Source organism: Brachyistius frenatus, unplaced genomic scaffold (assembly GCF_029030835.1).
Source record: "Brachyistius frenatus isolate BFR_SWC_R1_liver_20210118 unplaced genomic scaffold, ASM2903083v1 Contig_10, whole genome shotgun sequence".
In the NCBI taxonomy this organism is placed as follows: Eukaryota; Metazoa; Chordata; class Actinopteri; family Embiotocidae; genus Brachyistius; species Brachyistius frenatus.
The window spans coordinates 487,395-513,876 of NW_027210609.1; the positions used below are offsets into that span (position 1 = coordinate 487,395).

A 26,482-nucleotide genomic window follows, 5' to 3' on the forward strand; every position below is an offset into this window, starting at 1 on the left:
CATTGGATCTGCGATGTACAAATGATACATTCACAGTAAATTGTCTCAGAGCGGTTTCTCCTTTCTTCCAAATGCCAAACATCTTTCCACAGAATCCACATTTTCCTCAGTCTTTACAAAACATAGCATATATTGTTAGTGTGTGGTCCATGACCTGAAATGTAGCTCAATCCAGACAAGGTAGTGCTTGCCTGCTGTGAGAGTACGTTAAAGTAAAAGTAGATCAATTGAGTCATTTGAAGAAAAAAAAAGAAAAAAAACACATTTTGAACTGATACCATGATTCTCCAACTACTTTGAGATTTCATGTCTTTCCAACTTTTACAATCGATGACTTTTTGAAGTTTTTAATTACCATACAAGCCCCCTCATTCCAGAGGACTATCACCAGTGATGGTTACTTGCTTATCTGATAGGCCTACAGGTAATTGTTTGCAATCACTATAGATTGACAATAATGTTCAGCCCCACATTTTACAAAATTGCCAACATCCTACTTAAGAGACAAGACTGGACAAAAAAATTGTTGGGATGCAGGGACCAATGCTTCCCCTGCTCAACATTAATTCAGGTCAGTTCAAAGAGAATAATTGTGTGGAACTGAATGCTGAATGTGGATAATATGCACACCTTAGAGCCCATTAATAGGCCTTTGGGGAGCACAGGAAGAACTCTCCTCATTGATTAGAAATGGTAAATCTGAGCCAATGTGTGTGTGCCCGCTTAAAAACCCTCACACTGTAAACTCCTATTCAGCGGATTGTGTATGGTGGTGCTAATTGCAGTAAGCAATAGGGCTGTCAGGACCCAGCGGAGGCATTTAGGTCCTTGTACACACACGGTTCATCACTGTCTGAGAGTAGACCTACATTATAAACACCTGTGTCCCCATTCCAGCCTACTTCTGCCTTAGAACTGACCCTTGCCTATGTACTATTAAGCTGAATGTTAGCATGCATTGATCACCTGACATCAACAGCAAAGATACTGCTAATAGACATTAGTGTAACACGGAGACAGACCCTGAATTTGTCAGAGCTGTTTTTACATTTAGCACTAATTAGGACCATTCCTGCCCATTAAGAGCTTATGTGTTGAGATCTTCAGGGGACAATTTATCTCAGTAAGCTGCCCTGTGACACAAAAAAACCCAATCAACAACCAGATGAGGAGAAAATGTCCTATGACAACACATTATTTCAAATAAATGTTTGTCTTTTATTGACTATCTTTGACGAGCACAATTCCAATCTTCCTCTCGAGTCAGATTTCCGCTAATATTTAAAAAAGCTATTTTCCTATTGTATTTCATTCCACGTAAAACAGTATTGAACAAACTGAAAAATGTGACCTGATGATGGCATTTAGTGAAAAGTCAGAGGGTCATTGAATTTATGAATGTTCATCCTGAGAGAACCATGGATGTGTGTATCAAATCTAATGGTATGGCATCCAAGAATTGTTTGATCTGGAGTAAAGTGGGCCAATCAACAGAACAATGTTGCATTGTATTTCTGGATTTCTTTATATTTGTCTTGACCTTTAGTCCTGGAAATACCTTACCTCAAAGAAGACAGCCATGGCAGCAATGATGCGTCTTTCCTTGATGGCAGCACTGAGGCTGTCAAAGTCATCTGAATTGTAAAGGTAGATCTGCATCTGGGATGGGAAACAGAGCATAAACAGCTTGAGGAGTGGACAAGGAGAACGAACAGTCCTGCCATCAATCACTTGGACACACTGCTGAGGAGCTGATGAAAAGCTGTTTTGAGGGGCATAAAAGAGGGTGTATTTATCACTCTCATAAATCTCCCATAATCTGTGTCGTTTCTTTTTGTGTGCTGCCACTCCTTGGGGGTTGCTGGAGAAATACAGCATCCCATTCCTCAGGGCGTCTGTCCTCACAGACATAATCATGAGCAGAGAGAAAGAACTGGAGGAACATGCTCTTTTTTCCCCTGTGCTGAGATCTAACAGAATGTTAGACTTCTAATCATTGCTCCCAATTACCTTAAATCACCCACAACACTGCCTCTGATTTCACAACAAAGCTAAGGATGTGTGGGTATCATGTGAAAACCAGTACTCCCAGAATAGATCATATACCTGTCAAGGCCATGGTTTTCAAGAAGAAAAGATTCTCATTTCTCTCATTTCAAAGAAGACATAATGGTAGCACTGATCAAAATCAGCAAATTATTCTAAAAGTAGCAATTGGAGCTGTCCATCATTTCACTGTCAAGCCTCTTTAAATTGAAAAATCCTTTCATGTCACTGAACTGAGTTAATTGGCAATGAGAAAAAAGTCCTAGATGTTGATTTAATTAAAGGGTATGGGTGCCTTTTTTCTTCTTCAAAGCCAAATTACAAGAAACCACCAGCCACAATTGGCTGTGTTGACAACCGATGGATAAAATCTAAGTAAATTAGCGCATAAATAAAGGTAAATCCATTAATGCAAAGTAGAGGGCTAAACCAGGTACAAACTGACTCAATTCAGATAATTTAAGTTAATCTGTTTCCTCAGAGCTACTTTAACTGCAGCCTTTAATGGAACCTTGAGAATGCAGCAAGAAAGAGCACCAGCCATTCATCACCCTTCAGATGTTATTAACTACATTACCCAATTAAGATGGCCCCCTTAGGCTTCATTTACTCACTGAGATTGGCTCATGTGATCTGCTCTGGTTAACAGCACACTTTGGAAAATGTAATTTTCAATTATCTCACAATTTTAAACAAAAAGAATTATAGCAATTTGAATAATTCAATCACATTTTTGTTTACTTTATGTTTTTTTTTAGGAGATCTGACATAAAACCTCCTTTTTTTTTTTTTTTTTTTTTTACTTTATCCACACCCACAGACACTGCAGAAAGCTGTTGATTTAAAGAAGAGCAGACATGCGGTCTGACCAATCTTTAAGCTGTCTATAAAGCAGAGAGATGTGCTGTCCACATCTCCTGAGCCTTTCTAAAGTTTTTTGTTTTTTGTTTTTGTCTTCTGGCACAAAGTGAGCATGAACATGTGCAGACAGCTGCTCTGCATTCCCAAGTTCCATTTAAGCACAAACAGGTGAATAACAAAGTCATGTTTGGTGTGATTTCCCCAGACAGCAAAATATTGAAGGCAAGACAAGAAAACTACAAGAAATAAGTTTTTGTGAGGAGAGATCTCAAATGTTATCACAGCAACATGAATATATTTCTCTTTTCCTTTACAACCATGGCATCACAGCATGTTGTTGTTAACAGGTAAATCTCTGTCAAACCTCACACTCCAATTGCACATAATCATCGACCAAATCATTTCACTTGAGCCCCCACAAAGTGCTACAGCACTCATTTTCCAGAAGAAAAAAGTGACAATTTGTATAGCGTAGGTGTTGCTCAACAAATATATGAAAATTACTGACAGAACTTCATAGAAAATTGCGAGTGACAGCACAAGACAATCAAATGGATGGTGAACCACATGCAGTAAGCATAGATACCAAGCATGTGCATTTAAAATGACAGAGCCCACTGTTTGCTAGAGGAAGAATACACAAAAATTCACTGTAATATACTTGGAGCATTTTCATGTTGACCAACGAATAATACAGCTGAGTGGAACTAAAATACCAGGTAAAAACACCTTTTCTATTGCTTTCAGTGAAAGAGCCTATGTTACAAGTGCTGTTTAACATCAGGGTAAAAAGCCATGTGTGGCCTCTTGTCTTATGGCTCCTTTTAAAAACATATTCACTGCTTGTTTATTAAGTATTTCTGCTGTGAACAAGACACAAAAGCACAAATTGTTTAATTGTTTACACTTCACTGGCCCCGAGAGCTCAATGCGCCTCAATTTAAACACACAAATCAAACGAGCAGAACATCTTCACCTATTGTGATGGCTGAATTCAGCGCTTTTTCCAGATATTTTGTCTATGTCAAGCATTATTGTTACTAGGCAGACACTCCATCATTTTCCACCACAATTGTCAGGTTGTTGACATTAATAATCCAGAGTTTATGTATTTTGCTGTGTTTTATTGTCTGTTTGCAGCTTGATCTGTCTTTGTTTGTATTTTCTGTATTTTCTCAGCACATTGTGTTATGGTTCATGTGTTTTCACACTGGCAATTGCATTTCTAAATGTGCTGTGTAGTTTATGTTTTTCAGTGTGTGTGTGTGTGTGTGTGTGTGTGTGTGTGTGTGTGTGTGTGTGTGTGTGTGTGTGTGTGTGTGTGTGTGTGTGTGTGTGTGTGTGTGTGTGTGTGTGTGTGTGTGTGTGTTGTCTTTTTACACGAGTTATCCTAAAGAACAGTGCATCTTGGGATCGGCACAAGTCAAAACTAATGGGGATTGGCCTTGGCTCATCTGAGACTCTAACTGTGTTTTCTTTTTGTTACACAAATGCTTTCAGCACGGTTGGAGCTTTTCTGTTTCTTACTGTACGCTCACCCTAACACTTACTCATACATCCCTAGTACTGTGTGAAAACACATACCCTTCCAAGGTGTGATTTGTAATCCATGTATAATTAATCTAACCTTGGTGACACCCTAATATATTATTAGAAAAGATCTCCCTATGGTACCCTGAGGGAGAAAAAATCCACTGTTTCATTTTTCATTGTGCTATTTGAGCGAACAGGTGGTCCATCTATCGATTTCCCCACTTCACTCCCATGAAAAAGACCGTGGTTAGATTAATGTCAAGCTCAGGAGCCACAAGCCGAGCAGCCCGTTGGTATTTTTTTTTTTTAACCATGCTACAAAGCCAGATCTGCTTTATAATACAGTTTATTGAATTTAAATTTGTCTTTCCACCTCCTGTACACATGTGTGAACTATATCTGTGTCTGTTTTGAAGCTTCTAGGCAGGTGGGATAAAACATTTCTCATCCCCGGTGTAAGAGTAAATGCTTTATGCGGGGTGTTATGTGCGACTCAGGGCTGAATGTGACTGATTTGGAGTGGAGAGATAATTAGACAGCAGACAGGAAAACAGGCTCTGTTTAGCAGAGACAAATAAGCCCCGGAGCTCAACCTCCAAGGTCATGCTGCTCAACTTTTGAAGAACAAAACATATACACAACTAAACAAAAGCCAACCTCTGCTACAAACTGGCTACTTCAAGCACAAACATTTATTCATATAACATGTAGAGTTTTGCTGCACACATGTCCAATTTAATACAATCTCAAATACATCAAATTCTGCCAAGTTATACATTTGAAAAATGAGAATTGCCCATCTTACAGGATGGAGCAGTCAAACGGGTAAAGGCTAGATCCTACGCCGCCATATTACCCTTCATCCATTCATCATTTGATTTCACTGCTGCTTCAGAGTGTGAAATAATACATCATGTTTGATATACGGAATGTAGGCTGACTTGTTGTTAAAGCTAAATAATTTTTGAAAAGCAGATTTCAAACTCGGTGCCATTTCTGTGGTGCACCATGTACATATGCATACTCTACATACTGTGGTGAACAGGAAATATCTTCGCCGATATGTGGGTGGAATATTTCTTTCTGTACCTAAGGTTGGAAATATCGATGGTAACTGTGCATTTGCCATGAGGGCCTTTTGTTGGCCCTATTTGTTAATCTGAGCTGTGTGTTCTGAAGACAACAGAATAAACGCCACAAAAAGAGGGTCACTCAAAATTTAAGGTATGGACAATGTAGCAGATGTCTTTTTACATCCAAACGGCATTCATGATTGCTGCAAAAAAATTCAGTAGCAGCCGGTTTAGAGTACCAGTAGTACCCTCAAACTTGCATTCCAGCACACAGTTATCCTGTAATTGTCGATGTTCACACGTGTTCCCGTTTCCTATTTTTTTCAGCATGTTTGGTCAGGGTTTGGATTCATACTATTTTTACTTGGACTGCCACGAGCTGAATGTTTGAATCATTTATCCATTACTTGTAGCTATTTATTTAAACTATTCTGCTTGCTTGCTACAGTTTTTAGGCACTCTCCATTGCAGCATGTGGTGTTGAGATGTTATAGTTTATTCTGGTTAGTTAGATCCATTTCTTGCTTGAGCTCAGCGTCACATTAGTTTGTGTTTATTTCCCACTTTATACAAATGTATGGCGATGCATTTTTTTTTTTTTTTTTTTGCCATATCACTATTATTATTATTTTGTATGGTGATGCATTTTTTTTTTTTTTTTTTTGCCATATCACTACTATTATTATTTTGTAATGTAATGGACTGAGCTACTTCAGTTATTCCGCATACAGTATCCCCTGGCAGGTATATAGTATTTTCCTTTTTCTATATAAAGATACCACACTAAGTGCATTAGCTTTGGAATCTATGTTCTTTGACAGAAAAGTCAATGCACAAACCTTGGTCTACAGACAAAGACAAGCTTAGCTACAATCTATATATCACATGTATAAATTATATGACTAAAGGGCATAATTTTCTTGTTTGCTCAGCCTTTTTCTTACAACTGCCCAAATTGGCCGTTAAAGTAAATTCCATCGTCTTATTTAGAAGCACACCATCAAAAGAGCCATATGCACAACAGCTTTATAATGGCTGTATATAATCCGGTGCCCTTTAACACTACGCTGAACACAAAATGATGTGGCAAAAATAAATCTAATTACTCAGCCATTCAGCATCAAAAGCTGTGTCTGCAGAGATGGTTCCAAAGAAGAGGGCCAAGAAACAAACAGAGGACTCGAGCTGTGTGTTTGAAGATAGGGCAGAGAGGCTAGCAGCCGTTTCCTGTTTCCATACACTGTTAAATATAAACTAATTACTAACAATTTGACATTAGAGGATGTAAAAAACATTTTCTATAACACTGCGAAATGTAAAAAAGCATGATACATTTGCAAATTCAATTTAGATAATAAACAGAAATGGTATTGTAAATGAAAAAAATTGAAAGGCACTAACAACCAATTCTCTGCCTGACATAAAAAGAATAAGATGTCTGCTTTAATCCATGACTGAATAAATAATACTGAGGCGTTTCAGACTTGATTAACATATTTGTTACAAGAGTTGTTTCTTTTCTGTTATGACTTAAAAATCTGTTCTCCTTTTTCAGCCAGTTCAAGATACAACTTGAAAACCTAACCCAGTCTGACAAATTCCCAGATCTTCACAACCTTTCTGTAATATGAATCTGTTGTCTGAAATTATAAACCAAGACAGCTGAACATTACATCAGCAAGGTTACTTTTAGAGTTTAGAGTTTTTCACGCTCTACTGAATCCATGCCACAAAGAATTCAGTGAAATCTACAAGCAAAACTGTGTCTCAACTTTCATTATGGTGTTCATGGCTTTAATTCAATGCGTTATCTTTTCTGATAATCAAACCATTTTGGAAGTGTATCATTTTGTAATCAGTCCAAACATTTCTCCAACATTCAGCGTCTATCTTCAACGCTCGATATTGCACATTTGTCAAATTGTGTTGCAACGTGATGTTTTACCTCAACAGGGAACCGTCTGCCATTTATGCTGTGCTCTGAGCCTGCTGATCCATTACTCTGGCCCCAGTGAAACTCCATCTTCTCAGCCTTAAAGCGCCCTGGCAGTCCAGCACCTCTTACGAAGTAGTCATTCTTCAGGAGTACAGCCACTGGAGACAAAGAGGGATAAAAAATGGAATCAAACACCGAAGGAAAACTAAGCAGTAATGCAAAGGCATCAGAAAGGAGATTACTAATCAAAGAACAGAATCTACAGAAGCTCAGGTCAGCAGTGTCCATGTTGCTCACCATTTTCTCATGCCTATTAAGATCAGAACTTGATTCTTATTATCTAAATTTTACAACTCATAAAAGTAACACAATTAAATTCGGAATTTCAAATGTATAATGTGTCCTTTAAAAGATAAGAATAACAGCATGTTATCGCAAGATATCAAAATAAAAAAAGATCCCAATTATTTCTCTAACAAAATAACACTGCAATTTTTACCTGCTTCAGAAACTAATTAATCTACTTATCAGTCATTGCTTCTGTTTGTGCCATTGTCAGTCTGAACTAAAACCTTGGACAGACTCTAAAGAGATCTCAATGTGGGAATTCAAACTTGGCAAGGATGGTAGAAATACAAGAAAATGTTTCAGGCCTCCAAGACATTAAAATAGGCTGTGATGTAAATATAAGAAAATAAATACGAAAATATAATAAGTCTTTAAATGTTAAATTTGCAGTGGAAATTCAATTTAATTCATTTTATTTCCCTGAGCACCTTCTCTGAATAACGACGGCTGCCATTTTGGAGAATGGGGTTAGATTCCCAGGGGTAGTCAATGCAGATGTATTTTTCTCCAGAATTTTATTAACTGCCGATGAGAAGACTGGGATTGATGAAGTGAAGCAGTATAAAAACCTTTCCAGTATGGTAGAAAATTCTGCAATTAGCCACAACTTCACACTCAAAAATGACTTTGTATGCAAGATTTTGGTTTTGGCTGGCTGTAAAAGACACGATCATGCAATGATGGCACCACAACTTGTTGCCAGCTGCCAAATAAGGTCCAGTATTTCTAAATTGTCTAAAAAAATATTATGAATATATTATATTATATATCTAAGTTATAGTGGTGGACACAATAACAGGCCTGCTCATTAGGAGAAACTTCAGATTTATTATCTTGTTGTAGGATACTTCTACATGTGGCTAGGTGGCACTGGAGCCCGCGTTAGTGGATGAGCCACACTCTTCACCCAATAGTGAACCATGTAATCCTTCTCCTGAAGGCAGAGACATCACTGCAGTTTTTTAGGGGTTTTCATTTGGCAGCAGCAATTTGGATTCACCTTAAAAGTTCAGCCTGTCTGCTTGTTAATACTCGGCAGTGTCATGCAAGGGTGAGTTTAAGCTGTGTTAAGTTTTCCATGGTATCTGGAAACACCATGACAAGGCAGATTATCATCCCTCTGCTGTCCTGGCTGAGGTTAAAGGCTAATGTATCTATAACCCTTCACCACGTCTACATTTGACATAATTAACCAGATTAGACCTGGTGCTCTGCAGGCTGATCCCTCCCGTTACAGGAGGATTTAGTCAGCCTCTGAATAAGGACTGCCCACTTTTAATCATATCACAAAGCAAACTAGGCGGATAAGTGTGTGAACACACAAACACAGACTGTCAGTAAACAGATAACATGAGCAACAGAGCGAACAAATGAAATCAAAGTGACTGAAATAGATCATTCGTTGACGGACAGCAGAGAGAACGTGACCATGACATCTGGAGAAAAAGAAGGAAGAGACAAGAAGATCTGAAGAGAGGAGAACCTTGTGTGATGAGGGATGAGCTGAGCCCCTGTCGTGAAGCAAGAAAGAATCTGCCAGCAGTATTAACGTGCCAGTGCTGCTTAAGCTGAAGGCCCACAGCATGATGGAGAAGAAATGATGCAGGAGATTTCCACCACTGCAAGCTTCAAGTCAAAGTGAAAATCAGTTGGCACAGGAAATAACCACCCATCAAATTACTGTAATTGCGCAACTTCTTTGCAAAAGCGCAAAACGTTTAGAGAAATGGTGATAAATCCCAGTTACTGCTTTTGTTGATACAGTGTAATCCTATGAGGAACACAAGGAAAGCCAAGGAGAGGGGATGCTGGCTGGCCTTGGGAGTTTCATTAGAAATGCGGCCCTGGGTGTGTTTGAACCCTCCAACAGCAGAAGAGGAATTAGAAGCTAAGCCAAAAAGACCTTGAATCACAGCCTGTGAAAGAAGGGGAATGTCTGTGAAAGTAAATCCTTGATCAATGCAAATGTCTCTGGGGTCTTCCGATTCCCCATGAATTTGGTTGGGAGTTGTTTGAAATTTTACTGAGAAATGTTTTGTTGAGGAATAGCGCTTGAATGGCAGCCAATCAGCCTGATCTCAAAGCAGGTCAGGGCACAAGGGGATGTCAGAAAATCAATCGCAATGAACTTTTAAGATCTATTCACTCAGTTCTTAATTACAACACTGACTTTTAAATAGTGTGAAGGATGTTAATGCCCTTCTGCAGAAGAATTCAATATTTAGCTCCCCCTAGTGGCATTACAGGGTTGGAGACAGCGTCACATGCCAGTGAATAAAGATTTTAAGGAAAATTTGACATACAATTTGTAAAAATCTTGAGTCTTGAATAGTGATGTCAAATACAATGTACTTGTGTCACTAAAATAAATATATTACAATAATATATCAACTGACAACATGAAAACTAAATGTGACAATGTTAAAGGAGTAATTCTGATTGAGCTAAACAATCACCTTAATCTGCAACTGCCATTGGTTTTACTCAGCTTTATACAGTGTCAGCTTATTGTTTAGCCGTGTGGCCTGCAAATGTACCGTTTTACTATCAGATCAGAACAGGATGGCAAACAGGTACAGCTAATGGCTAGCTGGTGAACATGGTGGAGCATTTAGCTCATATAAGAGCAAGAGTCCGATATTTCCTATGAACGATGCGTTTCGCTTTTCCCCCTATACAGATGTGAAGCCAAATACCCAGAATACAAGCACTACCATCTTGCGCTTGTGATGTCAGTTCATCCTTGAGGCCACATTTGAAGAAATTTCCTCCTGCCGTTCCTGAGATATCATGTTCATGAAAATGGATCGAATTGGGGTCACAGTGACCTTGACCTCAGACTCCGAAGAACTAACCAGTTCAAGCTTGGTACCAAGTGAATCTTTTGCCATGTTCGAAGAAATCCCCTCAAGGCATTCTTGTGATCCTCAGTTCTAACTGAAGGTTACATCTAATCATTTGGCAATAGAAGCATCCTCAACACCACTCTTTTGTAACAGCCCATAAAAGCAATCATAGTCTGATGAAGTGTCACTACCAGGCAACGAGAACAAAAGCATCGTGACAACCACACAACAATGGGCTTGGCTAAACAATTTAAAAACAAAACATTGTCAAGAAAGAAGCATGAATAAGAGTCTGGACTGGGTAATCACAAAATACCAAAGATGCAACAAGTCGTGATGTGAAAAACAAAAGACAAGGACTCTGAAGGCCGAAGACTTGTTTGGAGAACGCATCACGTCCCAAACTTGTTTGAAAATAATTTTTCAAGAATGACAAATTCCTGTTATGATCAATAACTAACACTGTCTTAAAACAAATGTAGTCAATGAGCACTCACAATCTAAGTAATACAGCCGATAAAATGCAGCCCTGAAAAGTTGAGGAAAGTTTATGCACCGATTTTCACATTTTCTACTTATTTAGGTTGTAGTAGCATTGAGAAAGATCTAACCAATTAATGCACTCGAGAGCTGCATCTATCCATCCATCCATCCACACGCTTTGTCCAGATATTTTTCATTTTAAAATGTTATTTTAGTTTGTTCATTTTTTTAAATGTATTATATTGTGACTATTATGAGTATTTCTTGATAATGACTTTTTTTTTTAATGAATCATCAATAAAGTTTACCTGCTATCTCACGTTATCGTAAATCCAGAAGAACAGAAGAAATGGCAAACAGTAGACAAGACAAAACGGCTCCACATTCAGCACAAACTAAAATCTATTTTCATAATACAGAAATGTGAATTTGCTCAATGCTAAGTTGACCTCTTCTAAACAGCCTCTGGATCAAAATATTTTGTGGTAATGTGGTTCCATATTCCTGATTTTCACAGTGCTTAGCAATCTAAAATTCCCTCTGTACTGCATGTGCCCAAAATTACACCCAGCCGTGTTATTTCCATCTTTGTAAATAAGCAGCCTGCAGCATTACTTGCCTGTGTCAATGGCCTTGGTTGTCATGATGGCTAACAGCTCTCATGATCAAACCCAAAAGATGACACTACACACAGAGAGAAACAGTGCCAAAAGGATGGAGATCAATAAAGGTCAGGGTTTTCACACCATTGTCAGACAGATTTGCTGATTGAAAAAAAAAACAACAACAACAACAACCAAACTTCGGGGCAATGGTTTGAGGTTGCAGTTAATCGAGTAAGCTTCAAAATGCATGTGTAAACAAGCCATGAGGGCTGCATCCAAACAGAACGCTAAGAGATAGAGCAGAGCAGCGTGAGAGCACAAAGAAGGCAATAACAAAGGAATTACTGAGACCGGTGATAGAGTTACAAGAATCATGGTAGAGTGATACTACTGAGTGTGACTGTTGTATGCTTCACTGAAACATTAATGTGTTTTAAAAGGTGCCATTCAAAGTACTGCAAATTTGTCATGTAGGGATGTTTAAAATTTGCTTGTGAAGTAGGTACAAATTTGGTTGAGTTTCAAGATTCACATTTTAATATCTTGGATGAATGAAATCTTATATTATTCAACTGAATATATCCTGTGGAATAATGAACTACCTGGAAATTCAATAATAAAGCTGCTTTTAGATACGATGACTAAATGGGATGTCTGTTTTTGACTAATCAAGTGAATTAAATACCCGGAATATTAAAGGCCTTAATTGCAGTGATACAAAAATCCTGAATCCAATATTGTCATGTTTCCTAATTACTTTTTTTCTGCTTAATAATTGCAGCACTATCTGCTTGTAATGGACTGGTACAACCAGAGGTAAAATGTATTATGGGACAGCTATCTCAAGTTTTATTATATTATAGTGTCATCATAATACATGTTGTTTCTCTGTGTGGAATCATTTGAAATTAAACAATCATTGAAAATCATTAACTTTAAATTAAACATTTTTGGGGTCTGTTTCTTTGTTATTATTGTGGATTTTATCGGGCTGCAGCATTTAGTCAATTAGCTAATTAACAGAAAATGAATCAACTATTTTGGTAATAGATAAATTGTTTGAGTCATTTTTTAAATACAAAAAAAAGCAAACATTTTCTAATTCCAGCTTCTTAAATGTAAACCATATCTAGTTACTTTAGTCCTCCATGATACTAAACTGAATATCCTTTGGTTGTGAAATGTTGGTCAAGACATCGAGACATTTTTTGCTGCACCTGCCTTGAACTTTGGGAAGCGATAATTAACATTTTTCTGATATTTTAAAAGACTAAATGTCTCATTTATTAACTGACAAAATAACTGAAAGATTAACTGATAATGAAATAATTATTTGTGGCAGTACTTTTTTTTATGGGGTCTACAGGCCAAACAAAACAAACTCTAATGCACACCTGTCTTTCCAGTGTTTTTCATGGCGGTTTGGTTGGAAGACTCAGCGTTGAACTTGTCAAGCACCAGCTCCTGGTATTCCTCCGAAACCAGGGCTTGTTCATCTACGATGTCCACAGGTGATTGGTTCTTTGCAGAGCATTCTAGGTATGAGGCTGCCCAGCCTCGAGGTCCATGGCTTCCTGTAGAAACATAAAGACACAAAATGTGGATTACGCACAATGTAGAATGGTGGCCAGAAATCACATTTGTCTAAGGAAACACTGTTGCTGCTGTAGCAGCAGTAAAATTGTCAGTTTCAATATTCCCGAAACACAAATGGAGGGAAAGAAGACAATGATTATTTGACATTCATTCAACTGCAGTGCCCTCTACATCACCCCACCTTACCCTCAAACAGCTAAGAAAACATGCAAACACAAAGGAAATTCATCATCTGGGTGCAGGCAAATCCAGTGCTAATTGTCCATATATAATACAAAAATATCCAAAGGAGGCGTAGTCCTACTGTGCTCCACAAATTGAAACAGAGCCTAGAATGAGTACATAATTAATGTGCATTGATGCCTGCTGATATTTAAAATAAAAAAAAATTATGATAAATAAACAATTCAATAGAAAATACTCAATGTTAACAATTCATGTGCAGTGTGTGCTGCAAACTAACTTCCTGAAGAATCCCCATCCACTGTCTGCTCTTTTAATCCTCTATCCCCTACAGTGGCGCTGCTACAAAAGAATAATCCACAACCGACAGGGGTCCCCTTGATCTCTTCCTGGGCACAATTGGCCAATGCAACAACAAAAGCTGAGGGATCAGGGGAACAAGGAAGCATGCATGGATTTTAACTTTTCTGGGTTAACACAATATTCATGATCCCATTCCCTACAGATATAGGGCAACTTTGCTACAGGCTCATGAAAAAGATATGAGAACTGGATCAAGGGTGGCTTTATGTCTTGCTATGTATAAACACCTTGGAGCCAAAAACACTGTGCTCAAGTCCCTCAAAAAGACAGTGTGACTCAGATTTATTTTTGAAATATTCTATGTTTTATCACATCAACTCAGAAAACAACCATTAACACACACCGTGGGCTGTGCAAACACATAAACAGGAATCGTTTTATTAATCTCTCCGATGAATATGTCTCAAGGTTCAGAGGTGTAGGCTAAATCCTTGGAAATGTCTCAGACTTGTCCAGTGACTTAAATGAAGATAAACTGTCTTCAAAACACCACCTGCAAGATTATGGATTTATAAGGACTGAATCTCACGTAAATGTTAAAATGGATTTGAGCTGCATTTCTAACTAATGACTGCATTAGCAAGCAGGATTAAATTTGTCAGTCATGACTGTAGATTTACCAACACGTTTGTACCAGTACAATCCCAATATTCCATACCCTGGAATAGAGCCCATTAGGAATAAAACACTAATGCTAAAGGAAAGTGAAAGCTCCTTGTCAATCATAAATACACAAAAAGGATTTACATAAAATTGAGAAAATGTTTACCATTTTCAAATGAAACTCTTATGCACACTTTATGTAAAAATAAAAAATAAAAAAATGAATTTATTATGTCCCATTCCATTGTGATTGCTAACAAGTTAGCAATAACATTGCTACTCAAATCGACAATGAAGCCCAACTAAACATCTTTAGCTCCGTTAAATAATGTTTTGATTCCAAAATAAAAGCTCTGAGAAGTAATATTTTGATAAAAACAATGAAACAAATGATTCCCTGATATGTGAAAGCCTTGGTACCAAGGCTAACCTCACTGTGAATCAACAGCACAATCATTATGGAAGAGCTGAAGAAGAAAGTTTAACAGCTTTTACAATTCTTTGAAAAAGAAAAAAAAAAAAAAAAAGCCAATATATTGCTATTAGATTTTTTTTTTATACTACAAAATATCTAAATCAGTATCAGTATCTCAATCAATCTGATGGCACTTCTGAGATAAGCTACATTAGTTTACTTACCCACAGAGTTCTATGCATTTTTAGTTTATATCCACAGCAAGCACTGGAGCCTAGACCGAATCTGGGTAGGTGTACCTGTATACTTACACTGTTCTGGGACCCTATTGTTGATAAAGTCGTACACACTTGAAGCAGCTATACAATTGGTTATGACTTCTACCCCATTTGTGAGCGGACAAAAAGTATATTCTCTTTGGCAGAGCTGTCTGAAGTAACATTGCCTCCAGCTGCTTTGAACATTTACCATTTCCCTAACCGACAAAGTGTTATGTGGGCTACTATGAAGGAAAAAAACAAAACACTGTAAGTTATTCTGGTTCTCCAGTGGGCAATTTCAACCCCAATTTTTTCACTTTTGTCTTTTCTCCTCTTGAGGAAATTGTGGCAAACAACCATTTTAGATGTTACTGAGAAACATAGGGTTTTGCAAAAGTCTATATGACATACTTCAGAACAATAGAGTTACAAAAGAAACCAGACTAAATGTATTGTGGGCTGGCAAATGTAAGCACAGACTGAAGATATAACTGGCATCAAACAAATAAATATGTAATTTTATCACTTAACAAACAAAAAATATTTCACAGGTCACTTGGACTCAAAGTGTAACAAAGTGTAATTTTTTTATTTTAATGTTTTGCTAATTTTCCATTCAAACACATTACATTCATTTACTGCTGGAGATAATTCTGCCTTTCAAGAACAGAAAGGGAGGAGCAGTGCTAAAATCAGATAAGTGAGGGTTGCACAGCAGTCGATTAATCTGTCTCATTGCCATCCATCAGAAGGACTATAATCCTAGTGGTTAAGCCTTTCCCACTGCATCCTACCCTCTCTGTAAAGCGGCGGTGAAGAAATTAAAAATAAGTTCTTGTTTTATAATGTTGTCAATTGATTTATTTGAAACTTTACATTCTACATGTTCAGCTACATTCAACATATGGTCTCTGGGGGAACAGCTCACGCACTGAGCTGCATGACAGATTTATTTTAGGGAAAATCTTTCCATGTTATTAAGGAATTTATCGAGTATACCAAGTTTCACAAGCATATCAATGATTGAGAAAAATGTGTGACTTGCAATGACATTACAGCTCCTTTTCCAGGACTATATGAAAATATTTAACAAAGTTTGTCAGTTTCCATTGTCTACAGCAGCAACCTAGCCAGTTTGTTCAGGGATTAAAAAGAGTGAATGAAGTGAAACAAAATTCACACAGATTATCAGGCTAATACAGTCAGTAACCGTAGTCATGTTTAAAACTATGGTTGTTTGAATTTCAAGATCAATTGTAGTTTGGACAAATATAAGTTCTCCAATAATAGTGGTGGCAGCTCGGTTAATCTGTTTAATCAGTCCAGGAAACAGTATGCATTATAGTATATTTCTTCCAAGTTCAAATGTATGAATTGATATTGACAAATATGTAGGATGGCAAAGTAATCACCTATTATTTTCTGTGCTCTCACAACCTATAATGTGTTTGAGAAGTCTGGCAGCTCAGGTTTGAAGATGAAACATCACATCTACATCAGGATACTACAGAAAATATATCATGCCTTCATTAAGCTATTTATAATCTATGCTAGAAGTAGAACGGATGTTGCTCGTGACATTTTTCTTCATTTCATTCGTTAATCCGACCTGTTCTGGGCTCATCTCTTTGTGATGTGACACCACTCTCTGCTATCTACTTGTTTTAAGTAAAACAGGCACATGTTTCTCTCAATCTGGCACTTTCAGTTCCAGGCGTCATCCCATTAACCTTGGGATAAACAGCCGTGCCTGTGCTACCATGGCAATGCTGACAGAATGGCGATTGCCTTGTCATTTCCGTTTTGTCCCTTGCAGTGAAAGCGTGCATGCTGTATGCCGGCTGGCAGACCTCCCAGAATCGGCACTCTAACTTGCAAAAATCTCAGCCAAACTGTCCATATGCATGAGTAGCATTAACAACAAAACATGGCCGGCAGATAGAAGGCACAGTATCAACACTGAGAAGGGTCATGCCAGTTGTGTGTGTGTGTGTATATATATATATATATACATATATGAACAAGATCAAAGCCATGTGCATGCTGATGAATCCCTTCAGTGAATGCAGGAGCATCAGATAACATTTTGAACAACATTCCTGCTGTCAGTTTCAATATGCTGATAACACTCCAGATGGTGGAGACACACACACTACAGCAGTGGGGAATATCATATGTCCAGGTCAGAAAACTGATGAGCTCAAGGCTTGTACAATGTTCAAACAGGCCAGAAGAGTGGAATTAGTTGATGATCAGTCAACTGCTGACAAGCAAATGACAGATCTTTTTTTTTTTTTTTTTTTTTTTTTTTTTGCTTTTAGCATCCAATAACACAGAGTTGTTGCATTTATTTAGTAAATTTAAGTAGAACTGTTTAATTCATATGGTTTCATATAATACTATGCTCATCGAATCAATTTCATGAATATACATGCCTATTTTCCCAGCCCCAGTGTTGGGGAGTTATGTAATTCAATTACAGAATAAAGGGAATTGTGATCTGTTACACTTACGTGGATAAACTATGTAGCCTAATAAAATACAGTTACTATTCAAAATATTGGTGATTACAAAGGGGTTAAATCTGAAATTATTATTTTTGGTAAAGATCGAATATGCAGAATACAAGATTCGTTGTGCTGCTTTGCATCTTTTCACTGTGCAGGAATGTCTTCTGTCTATATTCAAACAGGGTCTATTCATTTGGCAGTATGCATTAAAATTTTAAGACTTGTTTTTGATTGGTTCTCGTGTTTGAATTTGCACCCTCTCGTCGATCAAATCAATGTGAATTGCTCTAGGCAACCACACCGAGGCAGTTGGCCATGTTGCCAGATAAGACGAAGACATATTACAAAGGAGATATTCTTTATCAAGTATTAAAATCTGTGACCAGTAGCCAGTCCTGTTAATTGTTCTATCAGCACTCAGCAATGAGTCGACCTGAATGTAGACTTGGTTTGAGGTTGAGAACGTTGTTCCTTTATTGCTGTTGTGAGGTTTACACTGGCTAGTTTAAATTATAATTTACAATTTACTAGCTGAAATGCCCAGTTTAAAATGTTTAACAGAAAAGTAATCAATAAGTGATCGAAAATCCCAAATCACAGTACTTTGATAATTAAAACTGTACTTTACTGACAGAGTAGATCACTTGTAATCTGTACATTTACTAAGATCTCAAATAAAGGGTACTAAATTGCATGTTCCTTCCAAAAGTTTGCACTTGCTTTTTTTTGCACCCATTCTGCAGGTGATTTACTAAGAGTAATTGCATCATTGAAATCAGGTGCAAATCACTATATTTAAATGAGGGGTTTGCGTGTGTTAAAGTGATTCCAGCAATGGAAAACAGAGCAACCACAAAAGGAAAAGGAAATCTGATCCCACTGGAATTAAGAAATATAAATATAACAAGAACGAAATGCTATATAGGCAAGGAAGTAAATGCCGTGGGAAAAGGCAAAAAAAAAGGCTTAATAATAAAACGTCGACAAATAAAAGAGGATGGACGGTGGATGAGATCCTCTAACAAACACCGATCAGCAGGTCCAGCTCTTTCTGTGATGAGCAGTTGACTTTTCATTCAGTGTCTCGCGAGTGCTCGGGAACTTTATGAAGCTACCTGTGAATTCTGCGGGACACATTCGGTACCTGGGAAAACACACCTGAATAATGGGACTGTGTGGGATATCCAAGCAGCGATACGCTGGAATGACCCCGAGGAAAGTAAATGCAGAGTCGCAAGACGTTTTTTTTTAATTGCTGGTATTGCGTGGCTCCTCCTTGTTGGCTGTAAATCATCATTCAGTTCATTCAATAACTCAGAAATGTCATCGCTGGACAAACGATATGTGAGAATAAGTTTTCCCTCTGTCATTTCAAAAATGTTTCCACGGTTGTAAAACCACATTCTTTACGTATTCCTTGGTTTCCCTGCGTCTCCTTCTCACCGCAATAAGAGCAGCCGTCTCTCCTGATGATCATCTGATTAATATGTTCCTTTCAGTCGTACTAAAATTAACACGCAACCACTTCTCCTATTTCTACTTTCAGGTTCAGTAAATATCGTTGCGGGTGCCAAATTATTCTACTTGCATGTTCCCTCCCAGTATTTTGCACCTTCAGGTAGAAACGCTCAATATTACATATGCGTGCAGGCAAACCAGCAAAATGGACGACGTGTTAAATTGAACATTTGAAAGATGCAATGCTCACTGCACGTCCTTAGTAAATCTGCTAGGACATTTTTTCACAGGTGGTGTGTAGTTTGCACGTGAGACGCAAACCTTTAGTAAATCAGGCCCTTGGTGTCTTAGCATTTTTCTAATTAGCACTAAAAACTGAAACTAGAGCTGATACTGATGGGAATATCATTGTTGCAGATATTTGGTAATTATGAAAACTATCAGACAACGATGGTTTTCAGTCTGCACCAAAGTCATTAACCTACTGGCTTACAGACCAAATTTGTATCCATGTTGTGCCACTAGCTTACAATTATTTATCCTTTTTTTTTCCGCAGATAAGTAAGGAATTCAGTTGGAGCATTATACATTAACCATATAGCACATTGTATGGGGCCTGTACTGTATATGTGGAGAGTATTCCCGGCTTATTTATTCAAAATGAACTCAAGACCAAGGAACTCATCTGTCACACACTGGTATATTACAGTGCAATCTTCAGTAAACTGCAAGACCAGAGCTCCTTTGCACCGACAGACTTCATAACATCGTTCCAATGTCTCTGTTGCACAGATCTCTTTACATGCTTCCTGGCAGCTCTGTGACCTAATGGCTGGGATGTGACGAAGTAAAGGGAGAGAGCTCAGCTGAATCAACTGACGAAAGAAAAAAGGAGATTCAGTTTACTGAACGATGCTGACTGTGAGTGTTTAGCAATAAAGATATGGACTCCCAGTGCACCACGTCTAAGCAACCAGGGATGGCCCACAATTAATTGTCATTTCTTGGTTTCTTTAATATTTACCGTGTAACACTTCCATTTTCAAGGACATTTTCAAGGTATTGTTGGTGTCATTTAAAGATACCCACAAACCCACACAAGAGCCCTCTTGGAAAAGGAAAGGAACCGTGAGTAAATTGACCAGAAACTTCAGATTGTAAATGAGTCTGAATATATTTGAAACTATTAGGCTGAATGCAACTACAATCAAAGTGAAGGAACACGTCCTGGCAAAAATGGGGCAGCCAATTTTGGTGACTGACTGTTCCCGGGTCTAAATGGGGTCATGCTGCCAAAACTACAAAATGTTAGACCAGAGTGAATTAAGTGATTACATAACAGTTCAACCAAGGACAGATTCCTTTTTTTTGTTTGTTTGTTGTTGTTGCAATCAATGTTGTATTCAACAGATGACATAATTGAATACAAATTGTTAATCTGAGAATAATCCACGTCAACACGTGTTTTGAGACATACACTGGAGACTTTCAAATAACTGAAAGGGTGTTTTTTTTTAATGCGAGTCATCCATTGCAACAATTACATAACTATCTCCTTTGTGTGTTATTTTGTAATCATAAGGAACTGGGATTTCAAAAATAGTTTCTTGTCAGATTCCTTTCCTGGCCAATCTACATAAAATTAATCAATTATTAGTGAACCATGAAGGTAAAAACCATAATGCCCTTAGTGGGTGTCAGTAGGCTTCAAAGAGGTATGAGGGAATATGGGCTGAAGAAGAGTGAATAATTTTAACCCAGGAATTATAAAACATACAAATAATTGCAGAGTCTGCTTCTATGCCTACAGAACCTTTTCCTTAACATTGACTGATATCCACTTCTCTGAGTGAGATCTGAAGGAACAAGCACTTGACATATCACCGGAGTTTGCAAGAGTAGAAAAAAGGCATCTGGGGGTCAATGTGAGTGCAATGCATGAGTGAGTCTTCAGTTACACTTCAGCAAATTAAATGAGCATTTATTTGACCTTGTCAGTTCTGTGTTGAACAAAGAGCTGGCAGCAACAAAGTACACCAAAAGTAATGTTTTTATTTACAGTACTGTAGTGACACTAGCACATCAATGACTATGAAGAAAGCCAGAGAAAGTTAATAAAAGTGACAATTTGATCTGCTGGGAGCAAAGTAGAAAATGCATCACCAATAACTCGGAGAGCCATGTTTCTTTAAGACAGCTTCTTATTAAATGTCATTAGAGCGATTCATTAAACTTTTTCCAAAAGATAAATAGAAAAAGGGTATAATTTTTGGGGATAAGCCCTTATTTAATACTAGTGATAGATGAAAGCATGCATCACCCGTCCTCAGAGGTGAGTCGATAATCATATAATTTTGAGTTACATTACAATAATAACTGAAATTGATCATTTAAAAAAAAACATACTTGAGAAATGTCATTTAATTGATGTGTATGAGCATTGAACTGTGTAAACTTAATGCTTGACCCAGCTTTTGACCCCCAAATGGCTGGTAAAGTAAGAATGAACCAGGAAGTAAGTAACTAGGCAAATAAATAGGTTTTCAATTAAAGATTAAATCTTGGTTTAGGTTTGGCCGTTTTCATGAGAGACTTAGATTTTCTAGAATTTCAGTATGGCTAAAGCCTTAAAGCAACAAGTACTGCAAAATGAAATTAAAATTGTTTTGTTTGGATCTATAAATAGTGATACATTAAACATTGTACTTGGTTTTCATGTTGACTAGATTCCAGTTTTGATAAGCAAAAACAAGATAAGCGTATTAACAAAATAGCTCATAATTATTCAACAAATTGAAGAACAACGTTTTAGTGCCAGAAAAAGAAAATACAAATGTGTTGCAATTCTCTATGGCATATGAATCTTTGAATCAGTCAGACAGGAACATTAAAACTGTTGGACAGAACAGAATGATACAGCAAAGCATCTGTCACATCTGGGCAAAAACATCTGCCCCCGCATATCACTAATCAAGTAGTAGATTTTGCATAAACATTAGTTAATTACTACCTGAACTGAGTTATTAAGTTTTTCTTGTGTCCATTTTATCCACATCTTATGCTGACAAAGACCATGTTCATAGTTTTCATAAACACAGTGGAATTTATTTTAAATGTGTGTGGAATAGCTTTGCTTATGCAACGTTGTACACTAGATCATAGAGTAACTGTACACTTGTTATTGTAGGAAAGTGGCTGGCAACTGACAATTGACCTGTTGCAATTATATAATAGATAAGCCTTCTGTTTCATTTAGTCAAATGTACATATTTTATGCAAATTTATATTTAATGACACAACAGGGTTTTAAGTTTGGATTTGGGTTTGGGAGTGCTTGATCGTTCTGTCACAGTATAGGTTAAGGTCTATTTAGATTTGTATACTTCTGTCAAACAATAACTCCCTCATCTGCAGACTTATAGCAAAAAAAATAAACAATAATAAACACTTGCCGCATTGTCATAAATTTCCTTCATTCGGCCCAGAACAACTATAGTATCAGGTTTCTTTGAGTTACTGCAGCCACCAGCTGTGGCAGGTGATTAAAGGTCTCGCTGTTGCTAGAGATAGCTGGCAGGAGGTTCAGATAAGATAACCACTTTCACCCCAAGTGTCATGTCAAAGCCAAAGTAACAGAAAAAATAGACAAGATCTGATGACTCATCAGATCCAGTGGATCATCATCAATCCTTAGCTATCTCAACAATCAAAATAAAAGTGCTCTTTAGTCATTTTGAAGTTGTACTTCCTTTTGCTGATGCTGTGGGTCACTTACTACTACTACCCATGTAAGTAAGTAAATTCAAATAGCTTTTTATATACCAGGGAGCCAATTACTTAAGAGTTTGGTCATGACTGATATGATAAGGCATACGTTTTATTAACCAATTCTGTCCTTCCAGTTTAGATCAAGAGCCAGATTTCTGGGCATCTGACTGCTTCCTGGGGTGGTCTGAAGTGGTACTCCACACAGATATTAATCTGCTTTAATAGTCTGGAAGATCTGCAATCATCTGCCATCCACTACAACTACAGCCAAAGTCACCACTATGCCTTCAGCAGACTCCACCAAAGGCTTTACTGTGCTGCTGTCTATCCGCCAAGAAGGTTGGCGGCCAAATTAATTTCTTGTAACTGTGTAATCGTCCTCAAGCACAAACAAGCTTCCTGCCACTGCATTAGACACAAAGTGGTTTGGATTTAACTTGACTTTACTCAAAACCTTTGCTCTTTTCAAAAATTAAAACAAGCTCCATGCCTCAACCATGAAGGGTCAGCTAGAATAGTCATCTCAATAAAAGCAATGAAGCAAACTTGCATCGAGAGAAATCTTTAATACTGCAAGAAATGACCAATTACCAGGACAGAAGCCAAATGCTGCAAAGAGAAGTGTAGGTTGAATGTCTATCTACAGGGACTTAAATAATAACAATCTAGAAAGTGGTGAGGCCATAACCTGGAATTATGATAGGAAGAGGCTCTGTTAAAGCCTGTTCACAAGTAAAGCCAATAAGCCTGAAATGACAGATTTAAAAAAAAAAAAAAAAGATGAAAATCCTGGTCATACATGGGGGGACCGGGACACTGGAATAAGCTTTATTTTGTAAACATGTGTAGCCATCTGAAGTAAACTTAAACTGCCAGGTTTACCATATAAAATTAAAACAAAGCAAAGTCCATTGGACAAACAGTGGGGGTCAGTAATTGGTTATCCACACATTTGCATTTCTGACTGGCTGTTGATTGGTTTCCTGAGTGGTCTGCAACTGGCCTTCACTTACAGTCAGTCTAGAAAGCGACAGTGTCATAAGTGCACATTCACTGGAAAAAAGGGTTTTAAAAACCCCGTCAGTTAAAATAAAGTTTTTAACCTTGTTAAGATGTCCATGTGGTGTTTTTTTAATACGCTACAAGACATACAAGTAAAATAAGTAGTCAACACCATGGCTGAGCATTTCTGTTTTGGAACTGCAGTCATAAGCAGCCTAAAAACATGGATTCATACAGGAACCACTCCCATCAACTTGAAGGGTGGGGCTTTCCATATTGTCGAGCTGCAGGCAGGCAGTGGGTGTGGATAGGGTCAGGGACTATTTTCATATTTATAGATCCGCACTCAGTAAATAAAGAGGTTGAGTTTCATCTCAGCCACTGTAAGGCATTATATGGTTTGGGTTTTTTGGAGGGAAAAATTCTAAATATGAAATTTTTATGAATAGAGTTTTATTAGGGGTTTAAACAATGGCAGAAGAGGTACTTTAAAAGTTACAAAATCTAGGAAGAAAGTGGTTGAGCTGACAACAATATTGACCCTTAAATGTCCTAACATACTGTCCACAACCACATATGCTTCAGTAAATTACAAAATACTTTCAAAGCAATAGATGTTTTCACAGTATCATAAAAGTACAAAAAAATATGAAAAGTAGTCTGGAAACAACACAGACTGACAAACACTTTGTATTCGGCCTTATTGTCGAGTACCATTATCTTCTTGTGATATATTAGAAGAAGTGACACTAAGTGACAGGTACCAGGGAGCATGCAAACACCAACAGACATTGGCATCTCATTTACCTTGAAGTGAGAAGCGTTTGGGTTGCCAGTTCACAAGGAAAGGAGATTGCATTGTTGTGTGACTAAAGTTAACAATCTCATCTGGACACTTTGCCTGTCTGTCAAACACAGAAGCTAATGTTGAGCTTGATTCCATTAAGAGTTAGGGAAATGACAGGAGATTTCCAGAAGAAAAAAAAGTGGAGCATTTTTGTAAAAAGCCTACTAATGTATGAATCTAGGGGACATTTTTTTTTTTTTTTTTTAACTTTGCTGATATGGCAATAGTTCAACCAAGTAGCATCTTTTTTTTACTTTTTTTTTAAATTAGTGTAGTTCCAGTAACTTTGAAGAAGCTTGAAGTGGAGGCTTTTGTTTGAAGAGGGTGGTAACAATTTACATTTAATTAGTCAACATTATGAGGTTAAAATATTGACTCCCTCTGTTATAATCATATTGGTAAAAATATAGGAATATACCGCTTTTGGTACAGAGCCCCTGAAATAGATCGGAAGTAATGGGAAACAGGATCAATTAAGGCATCATTTTTCATATTTGGTTACAAATACTGAAGTCTACACCCCATCAGCAGATACTTCGTATCCTCCCTAATGATGCTTTGCCCGACCTGTACAACAGCCATCTCCATTTCCAACTTGTTTCAGTGGCATTTTGCCTTCAGTCTGGTCATAAGCATATGAAATGCATGTTCATTTGGATTAAGGTCAAAGGACTTGCCAGTTATAAGCACTCTATTGCTTGTTCATTAAAAAAAAATATTGGTTGTGAGCCTGTTCATTCAGGACAATGGTTCTACTTCTGTCCTTAAACTGGTGGATTATTAACACCAAAATACCAAGGTCCTAACGTAGTTCATCCAATACAGTAACCCTCAAACATCTTTAAACCTTAGAAACTCAGCACTTCAACCTAAAAGCAGCTGAGAAAGAGATGAGAAATACACTTATTTCTAAAATGTGAAAGATTCAATGAAATCAGGAAAACACACTTCCACATGTTCAACTCTGTAATTGCAGATTTCAAAGAACTTGATGAACTCTCTAAATTACAAAATGCTCCTTGGGGAAGGAGTCAGGTCATATCTGCTTGGCTGCCTATTATGTATCAACATGCCAAAGCCTGAGGGGACAGTGAATGACCAAGAGAGAGAGAGAGAGAGAGAGAGAGAGAGAGAGAGAGAGAGAGAGAGAGAGAGAGAGAGAGAGAGAGAGAGAGAGAGAAACACACAGACACACAGGATGGGTATTTTAAATAAAAATACTATCCGGTATTCAGCAGGAATTATTAGACTAGTTTTCGAAGATCCACCTCCCGCCACCACATGTAAGCACACACTTAAAGAAGGTGAGGAAGACTCACTCCCGCAGCAAACTCCGGTTGAACAAATGCCATCAAACTTTAAAAACCCTCGCCTTTGACAAAGCTGATGGGGAGTATGTCTTTAGCTACCATCTTTAAGGTCAGGGCCATTGCTTGCACGTCCAACATCAAACTCACTTCATCTAGAGGCAAAGCCAGTCGCTGATTGTTGATCTGTGGACTGACCGTCTGCTCTGTGCTTCTTTCCCAAACGACTGCATTGTTCTCATAGACGTTTGATCTGCTAGGTTTACCTGGCAGAGTTTGCACAGCATCTACTTTTCACTTATTTTTTTGAAGGAGTTCCACACTAGTTTTCTTTGCATGTTTCTGCTGTTTGCATCGTAGCATTTAATCTCACATCAACAAACGCGTTTTACCAGAACCGACAGAAATATATTTTTCTTACACACTTACACTTATTTTT

The 26,482-nt window shown here is 37.6% G+C and overlaps 2 protein-coding genes across 2 annotated transcripts in view; one reads left to right on the forward strand and one right to left on the reverse strand.

Annotated features, from left to right (window-relative positions):
• LOC138616434 (sodium- and chloride-dependent GABA transporter 2-like) overlaps window positions 1-26,482 on the forward strand; it is a 318,896-nt gene that overhangs the window by 166,813 nt on the left and 125,601 nt on the right. The window lies entirely within an intron of this gene.
• The window catches only part of ca16b (carbonic anhydrase XVI b), a 94,900-nt gene that overhangs the window by 30,336 nt on the left and 38,082 nt on the right, over window positions 1-26,482 (reverse strand). The window contains exons 3-5 of the mRNA XM_069690667.1: window positions 13,126-13,305; window positions 7,459-7,607; window positions 1,564-1,659 (exon numbers count right to left, since the gene is read on the reverse strand). Of these exons, the coding sequence (XP_069546768.1) occupies window positions 1,564-1,659; window positions 7,459-7,607; window positions 13,126-13,305 (425 nt within the window). The remainder of the gene's footprint in view (window positions 1-1,563; window positions 1,660-7,458; window positions 7,608-13,125; window positions 13,306-26,482) is intronic.